Source organism: Cygnus olor, chromosome 4 (assembly GCF_009769625.2).
Source record: "Cygnus olor isolate bCygOlo1 chromosome 4, bCygOlo1.pri.v2, whole genome shotgun sequence".
NCBI classification, from domain to species: Eukaryota; Metazoa; Chordata; class Aves; order Anseriformes; family Anatidae; genus Cygnus; species Cygnus olor.
The window spans coordinates 41,602,097-41,611,268 of record NC_049172.1 but is presented as its reverse complement, the minus strand read 5'-3'; the positions used below and the strand labels follow the sequence as shown (position 1 = coordinate 41,611,268).

The window sequence follows — 9,172 nt, the reverse complement described above, 5'->3', positions numbered from 1 at the left end:
TGTGTTCCACAAGCATTCACCAAGTCCAGTTTTATCCTTAACGTTTTAAAAGTATGTACTCATATACACTTTCATTATGCCTTAACCATCAGTACAAATATAGTTGTAGAAGTGAAATGCTAATCCATGCTAGCTCTTTTGAAAACTCCTGCTAGACTCTAGTTTCACATGTCTACAGTAACTTGTGCTTGCTGTAAGTGCATCCTCTTAGAGTTTGTTTCCACCACTAAATATACTGTTTGTGGGTACTATTTATTATGAGCTAGCTTATTAAAAAATGCTCACTTTCTTGAAAGAAAGGGTTAAAGAAGCAAAGTCTTCTCCTACCTGTCCGGAATCATGGAGCAACAACGTATGACGGAAAAAAAAAGCTTGCCTTCAGTCAGTACTGAAAAAATAATCTTTTAATTCAGTAGTCTTAGTGTTTTAACAGTTGATTACATAGGAATAATTAATTACATTTAATTTAGTAAGAATCAAATACTAGATATGTTAAATAGCAGCTACAACTTTTATTACTGGAGGTTTTTTAATCTCCTAGTAGTATTGAAACAGATAAGCTCATATAGATAAAGACAGGTCTCATTATGAAGTTTTTTTTAAATAAAATATAAATGATTCAAATGTAAGTTCTTATTTCTTACACTATATTATCAGAAAAAGGCTATAGCTAATAGTCAACATGCAAGGAGCCGTTAACTTCCTCCTTTTTACTTAATTAGCATGAACAGTGGTTGCTCAAATAGAACAGTGCATTCATTTCCACAGATGACAACAAAAGCATGAACTATCATGCTTAGTATTTCCTTTTTAGGGTGAGGTAAGAAAAGCTTTGCATAATTTGCCCTGTGCAAGTTATCTTTCTTGCTATAAAAAGGCATTTAACAAAACAGTAGACAGTAGAAAAAATTGCACGATTTACTGTAGTTCAAGTAACAGTCACTGAGGCTGTGATTTTCAGTGGCTCCTAACCAACTGAAGTATCCAAATCCCACATAAACTACTTCTATGAAGTAGGCACCTACCTTCCTCTGCAGTTCTATCACACTTCACCTGAAATCCTTGCACTGATACATAAGGTTCCAAAGAGAGACATTTTGTATGAGCCAGTGCTTTCAAGCTAGTAAACAGAGCATCAGAAGGTTCACTTACGTAGTGATGTCTCCATAAAAGTGCACGCAGCTCAACATATCGTGTAGTTACAAATAAATTAATCCTGATTCACAGAATCAAGACAATGTTTCACTTCTTTCTGAAAAGGATGCACTTAACCTGTCACCTTTGCAGCTGCACGCAGTACACAGGTGCATGTGAACACTTCAAACGTGTCATTGTACTGGTTCAACTTCTTCATATCCTTCCTCTGCTGCTGGAAAAGCAGAATACAAAAGCTCTGTTGCAGCGAGTATAACCATGGATTAGGATATGACCAAACTACGTGTTCTGTCACTGTGTAAGTACAGGTCTAGAGTTCTTATCTCATAACCAACAAGGTCAGTGGTTAGACACTCCTCATTAAAAACTAGTAATAAACTATTATTTCTGGGTTGGTTTTACTCTGTCATTCCCTACATATTTAACAACTCTCTTCTTGCATCCTTCCATACCTAACAGAAAAGGCAATAAGTCTCTTGTATACTATCTCCAAGACTAAGAGAGAAATTACGACTACGCCACAGATTAAGCTAAATGCCCAACGTGGCCCCAGGTGAGTGTATATTTGGCTCACAAAAACAGGTCCAAGTATGCGTGCTCCACTTCCAGAGGCAGTTAACCATCCCATGTAGACACCCTATAAAATAGCAAAAGTTTGTTAGACAGGAATTTGGCTAGCCAAGAATTCCCACCGATCACCCTAAATAAGAATTACTCCCACCAATTATCCTAGAAATGTGTAAGCAATCACTTATCTTTCTGAAACAAACGAAACAAACTGTTTAGGCATCATGCTTACCTGAGGTTTTGGGCCTAGAAGTTTTGAGTATAAAGTGTAGGACATGACATTACAAACTGGATAGCCCAATCCTATTAGTATGTCAGAGCTGATATACTGGCCAGATAGATCATGGGAGTATTCAGGCACCAGGACTGTGTGACAGGGCAGCCTACAGGCTCTGAGTGGTTGGATGGAAGCTGCATTGCTTGCAAACTCCAGACAGGTATCACCATTTCACTGGAAATTGTTCGAGGAATAGAATTGTTCTTTATTTCTGTAAAAACGAGTAATACATGCCACTAAGAAAGAATAAATAAAAAGCATTCAATAAAACATTATGACTAGCTTAGCATGACTTGAATTATACCTTGCCATTGGATATTTGGTAGTTTTTCCCCCAAGGCAGTAAGATAAAGAATCCAATTAAGATGATCAGTAAGCCTCCATGGAGTATGGCACGCTCACCAGTCCTATCAAACAATGAATTCCAATTAAATATATCATTTAGTAAAGTATAATTTGTGGAGGTGTTAATGACAGAGCCCATTAGTTCATAGAAGAGATGCCTAACCACAATACCTGCTGCAAGAATAGCAAAATCACAGTAACTTAAAACTTGTTTTTCTTGTGATCCCACGATAAGAGACAGAGAAGGAAGGGACTCATGTTAGCAGAATAAAGTACAATGACAGCATCATGCCTCTGTCAAGTCAGGATACTTCACTGTCATAGTATACCCAAATTCATTACCAAGCTAAGAGACTTAGGTAATGCAGATTTGGACTTGCTAGAAAACTTTTCAGACTTAGCTAACAGAAGTAACAAAATTTCAACAAACTCCAAAAACTTACTTTTTAGATAGCATTTTAACCACCATGAAAACAGTAACTGATTCGACGCCAATCACACTGAGGATTATTCCATTATAAAAAACAGCTTTTTCCCTCGTCCAGGATACATATCCATCGTCAGTGGAGTAGCTATGCTAAATTGACAAAATTAAATAAAAAAAAATATTGTCATACATCATTTATTAAAATAAATGCACTATACCAGATTCACAACTACATTACAACAGCCATATTCTGAAGCATCATTAATATATTTCAGATAGTTCACAAAATGATGATGGAATTGAAGCAAAGCAAGAGCTATGCTTTGACAGGAAGACGGGAAAAAAAAATAAAAAAATCGAGCCCTGTGAGCGTAAAAATAATGAATATTTATATTAACCTACCCATCACTGGGAACTCAATTTTCTAAAAAACTAAAGCAATTAAGACAGATGTGCTGTTAAAATAAACCTTAGTTAGGTTAGAACTCAAAGATTTGTAAAATAAATCCCATATCCTCTTAAGTATTTCATAAATTCCAAAAATTAAGTATTCTTCAGTCTGAGTTTTTTCCCCACTTATTTTCTTAAAGAAAATGAGTAAACTCACCTCTATACATAAAAAGTAATGTAAAATAGTGTATTTAAGAACATAAATGCATTAACTGTACCAAAACAATTGTTTTAATTATCATTGAAATAGGAGCTTTGCTGGAGCTTTTGGAGCATATGAGAATCATACTAAGAAACTACACAACATTAAACAGGAAGTATAGAACCAAGTACTCGAATGAAGACAAAATTTTCTCTGAAGATACTAGGTAGCCCAAGTTAGGCTACTGTTTTGTAACAGTTAAGAAGTTGAGGATATGTGTTTGTGTCCATTCAAAAGCTTTTACATTAACGTTCCACATACACACTGTGCTACTTATTTTTGGTTATTACTGTGCTTTAACTCATTACTGGTGTTTCAGTATACAGCAATTTAATTGCTTATGGTTTTGGACTTATAAACACTTCTATTATGAAGAGTATGATTAAGTAAATGAGTGCAACAGAAAAGCCTTTACATGAACATACTGTCCAATCACATTATATGTCAAAGTATTTCCACGCAAAAATAGACAAACTTACGTTTCAAAGACTGCAAACACAAACAAGATGACAAAGAAAAGAAAATTCATTGCTACCACAGCAATATGGTCAACATTTCCTTCTGCATCCTGATCCAGAACACCACTTTCTGCCAACAAAACAAAAACAAATCTGCAAACTAATCTTTTTTCACATTATCACCTGTTACAGAGTAAGGAAACGATTAATGTCTGTTAAGTATTTAACATGCAATTTGGTGGCAGTTAGGCGGATATGTTTTGACAATTTAAATAAAATATTTTTCAAATCCAATTTGGATTTGTTGAAACTCCAATTTTTCTGACTATGAGAGAAAATTACTTCCCAATTGGTTATACCATCTGCTGTTCCACTCTAATGCTAGGACCGACAAGTCTTGAGTAGTGCCAAAATAAGCAACCTGTTCTCAAGATCTTTACAATGACCAAAACACTTGCTATACTTCTTGCTAGGTCAGAAGTACACAGCAGTGTAAATACCCACATGACAATGGAGACTTTGTTCCTCTAACCTGGGTGTAGTATTTTCATAAATAAAATCATAGAATCATTTAGGTTGGAAAAGCCCTCTACCATCATCTGGTCCAACCTTTAAGTTAGCACCGATACTTAGCTGTAAGAAAGTATTTCAAAAGTGTCATTTGGTAAGCTTGAAATAAAACATAGATACCTTCTCCTTCAAAATTGATACTACTGCATTGCCGTCCCACGTCATCCACTCGATGCTCTCTAGAAATTTAGAACTGTTATCATTATACACATATTTATTTGCTCTATTACTAAGTATACTTCTAAATGGCATCATCTTATATTCTAATTATTCCCGGCTCCTTTAAGTATCACCTGTGTAGTCTACATTTGGCTGATGTGACCACCACCATATTTGAAAAAGGAAATATTCAGCTGGGAGAATACCACATATCTGTGTGCCTCTGTCCCATCCCCTCCCTGCCACCAGTGGAATAAGGCACAAAAATCTCCTCAAGATTATTAAAAGGAAGACAGTGACAGTGAGAACCCTGTAAGCAACCTAATCTTATTTCTCTTTAGAGAAAAAACGTGCAGAAACCATCATCACTAAAAACACAAAAATCAAGGTTAATAATCTAATAGCTTTCTTTTCCATTAGTTTATATTCTAGCCATAGCTTCACTATGATTCATTTACCAGCATAATGAAAAAGATCTGTATTACAGAAGGTAGAAACTCTGAAATGATAAGAAAAAGATGTATAGTTTTGGCACTCCAGATTTCAGGCTTAGTACTCCTTCTAAGCAATGCAATATTCATTACCTGCCAACCCTTAAATCAAGGTAGAATATTGCTCTATCTCTATCTTGATTACCTGAACACAGCAAAGATGAGAATAATATTAATAATTCCTAAAAGAGCTCCAAATAAAACTGGTGCTGTATACATGTTCAGCTGAAGATCAATTAATTTCCATGTTACTCCTTCTTCTCCAATAAGCGTAAAACATGTCTGAAAAACTTAGACATATTAAGAAAATCTTGAGAATCACTGAGAAAATACATCACAGACTAAACATGTAAGACTAGATAATCAAAGTTCTAACTGACAATTAAAGTATTTTACCTAACTTCTTAATTTTGAGAAATCTGTTCTAAACAAACTCTCAGATGCCAGTGGGATCTCAACTACCCAGAAAACTTCTTGGTTACATACAAATATACTGTATACGTTAATAACATGACCCATAAAGAACTGAAATTCAATTCTGAGTGTACCAACAGTTAATTTTCTTGACCATGTGCAGACAGTTGATTTATTTTTTTTATTCTTCCTTCCAAATGGAAAGCATTGGTCCTGGGACAAGAGTATTGCTCCTGCAATGGCAAACTACAGGGACCACCTAACATATGGTCACTGAGAATTCCTACTTCTGATGCCCAATTTTGACCTTAAGAATATTAGAGGAAAGCCCACTTCAGAGAAGTGAAGTAGTAAGAAATGCTCTACCTGGTCCTAATATGAAGCCTACTGCTTGGCAGGCACTGGTATTGGCCATGGCACTTGTTCTTCTGTAAGGGAAGTGGCACCCGCAATATATGACCGAACTACAGCCACATTTCCTTAAAAAGAGAAAACAAAAGTATTCCTGTAAATACTAAGTTATATTGTTAAATTCTACAGTTACATCTATTTTTCTTAATTTGCAAGAAAATAAAACCCAGCACTCCCTCCCGTATTCATATACACTGCAGAATTACACAACTTTATTATAAACTAGTATTGACAAACTCTTTGCTTTGAATAATTTATCGTTATTCACATAATGATAAATCAGGTACAAAAACACCACGTTAACTATCTTACATGAGATGCAAAACCAAGTAATTTTCGGAAACGTCAATTCTGCTGTGGTTACCTGCTCCAAAACCCACAAGAGCACGTGCAGTCAGCATGTAGTATTTGTTGTGTGAAGGAGGTACATGGACATAGGCATAAAGACAATTAGCAGCTACTGAAATTGCCGTTGAAACAACAAGAGGTTCTCTCCTTGGCCTGTAATTGGACCATAAGCCGAACAGGGGAGAGGCGACCATTTGGCCAATGCTGTACGAAGCTATAATCCAGCCCAAGAAACTTCCATCTGCTGGTTGGATCAATCTGCAAAAACAAATGAAGCAACTGCATGGGTAAAATATTACAGATTTTTATAGCATCAGCAAAACCAATTTAGAATCAGTGCCTGAAATATCTAAGACTCTGCACTGTAATTCTGAGAGTATATGGCAGTGTCAAACATAAGCTGAACAAGTTAGCATGTCTGCATGGCATTGCACAGCGCTATGTAAATATGTTTCTCTGGGTCTCAGAAGCTTTCACGTAGTATTTTGTCTGGGGCAATAGACCTTGGCTAATTGTCTACAAACTGTAGAATTTCAGCAGTAAAATCCTAGGATAGATTAAAATACAGTTTTAGAGATTTTTTAGGTCACTTCTGACAAGAAAGCAACAAAGAAAAAATAAAACCACTACCCAGGTAGACAGGCAATTCCCTAGTTACAACTATCAAGAAGACCCACGTACAACAATCCGGCACGTAGAGAGGAACTTCTAGCTTCAGCTTCCTTTTTTTCAAAAGGCAAACAAGCCTTATGCATTGTGTTTTCACATTACACATGCATTCAGAGATTTCTATTCATTCTTTGTTCAATGAACAGTGAAATAATATTGGAAAACCAAACATTTCTGAGTTATGATGTATCTTTATCAATTCAGTAACTAACTGACAGATTTTACACAACAGTAAAAGGTGTCTTAGCAGATGGCAAATTAAAGGCCTCAGTATAACCACATAGTTCCCCGTACTATTCCTCTTCCTCAGTAAAATACCAAGTTTTATACCACACAATTTCTGAGCAGGAGTTTTGTCTTCTTATTAATTCAAAAAATATTAGCATTTACAAACCTTTTGTAGATATGGCCATACAGACATAATTACAATTGAGAAACCTGCAATATAGTAAACATAATTGAAGTTACTTTGTTTGCCATGTTTATCAGTAATACCATTTACTGAAGCAGTTACTACAGACTTATTATTCTGCTGCTAGGCGTATGATAGACAATGCATGAGTCTGCCACCTCAAAAAAATACATATTATGTGCTTGTGTGAAGAGTAATCATTCTTCCTGATAGGAGCCACTATTCTTAAGAAGGACATTTTATAGGAGCATACATACTGAACAAAAAACTCTTATGAAAAGAATACTGATGCACCAAGCAAACCGCACAGAATTTTTCCTCCCAATGGAAAGACTACAAGGTCCCCAGAGTAAGAAGAATTTCTTCATACACAAATATACTTGTACTGAATAATTTTTAATACATCAAATGAAACAACAGAAACAAAAATCACTGAAATATCCTATGATTCTCATGATCATTTCTAGGTGCACAGAAAATCACCAGAAGGCAAAAATCAACACAACTCTTACTTCAAGGGGCAGCTATTTAGGACTAAAACAGTAACTTGGTCTGCAGTGGAAATGCAAAATTCCTTAAGAGAAAACACGTCCTGACAGGTATTTTGAAATAGATAACATGCATTCCCGCAGAGATCTTAGCACTTCAGAACTAAGCATTACTTCTATTTTCATTCCCTAAAAATTTTTCTTTGGGTGATAAAGCATGACCTTTGTTTTGGTTGGTTCTGAGTCATAACCTTACTCTGCCACTACCTTCTACCCCCAATGATTACAAAGCCAATAAAACAAAGAATTAGGTAATGTCATTTATTCTCAAAAAACAGTATTACTTATTTTATTAAACGTAACTTTGTTTGATTTGCTAAAGTTACCTTCTCTTAAAAAAAATGAATCACAAAATACACATTTTTATGGGTGTAAAGAACAGTAGCATTAAAGGAGCTAAGTAGTTGAAAACCAGACAACCCTATAATTTTCAAATCAGAACGTATTCATTAAATAAACAACAAAATCCTTCCACGTTTACTCACCTACACTACTGAGAAACATAGTAAGGTACATGATCCAGATGGACCTCCACCTGCTTTTATAATGCTCCTGTGTTTCCACAACATCCCTGTTTTTTGAGGGCGAAAAAGAAAGAAATCATTATCAAGTTCTCTCAGGACATTGTAATCATTTTCCACAGACATCTCAGTACAACTGCATAAACTGCTTTTCACTCTCATACTGGAATGGACTCCTACACCGAAAAGAACATGATTTATTTTAGAAGCAAACACATTTTTCTCTGAAAAGCACTACACTGACAGAACGTAAAGACAAACAAAACTGCTGTCAGGCACCACTGTGTTTGAAAGCACTACCTGAAGAAAACTTTACCTAGAGAGACCTTCAATGCTCCAACCTGTGCACTGACATTCAGGAGCACTACAGATCCCACGTGAAGGCTTCAACAACTGCGCATTAAACCACAGTACCCAGATGTCCTCCCACAGAACTGTGACTTTAAAGCAGAAGAAAACAACAACAACACAACCGAGCTGGGACGGGAGGAAGGAGCCCGTACCTGCCCTCCTGACCCTCCTCCTCCTCCTCCTCTTCAGCTCTCAGCAGGGGCTCCTGCCCTTCTGCCGCCGCCGCCATGCCCGCCCGGTGCCGCCGGGACCCGCCTCCCCCCCCTCAGCCACCGCCGCCTGGCCGCGGGTGGGCGCTGCCGGCGGGCCGCGAGGCCCCCAACGGCCGCCACCAACCCCGGCGCGAGCAGCACCGGTCACGTGCTCGGCCGGCCGCAGCTCAGCGTGCGCCTGCGCG

At 37.0% G+C, this 9,172-nt stretch overlaps 1 protein-coding gene across 1 annotated transcript; it reads right to left on the bottom strand.

Annotated features, from left to right (window-relative positions):
• Positions 1 to 392: 392 nt before the first annotated feature.
• On the bottom strand, positions 393 to 9,145 carry MFSD8 (major facilitator superfamily domain containing 8). The gene is given in 17 exon segments (XM_040556772.1): positions 393 to 1,792; positions 1,955 to 2,055; positions 2,058 to 2,210; positions 2,304 to 2,330; positions 2,333 to 2,406; positions 2,788 to 2,890; positions 2,893 to 2,921; positions 3,903 to 4,011; positions 4,572 to 4,630; positions 5,247 to 5,391; positions 5,882 to 5,947; positions 5,950 to 5,994; positions 6,291 to 6,519; positions 6,521 to 6,532; positions 7,338 to 7,381; positions 8,389 to 8,474; positions 8,928 to 9,145. Coding segments are annotated over 17 exon segments (1,575 nt in total). The 5' UTR covers positions 9,005 to 9,145; the 3' UTR covers positions 393 to 1,576.
• Between the last annotated feature and the right edge of the window lie 27 nt (positions 9,146 to 9,172).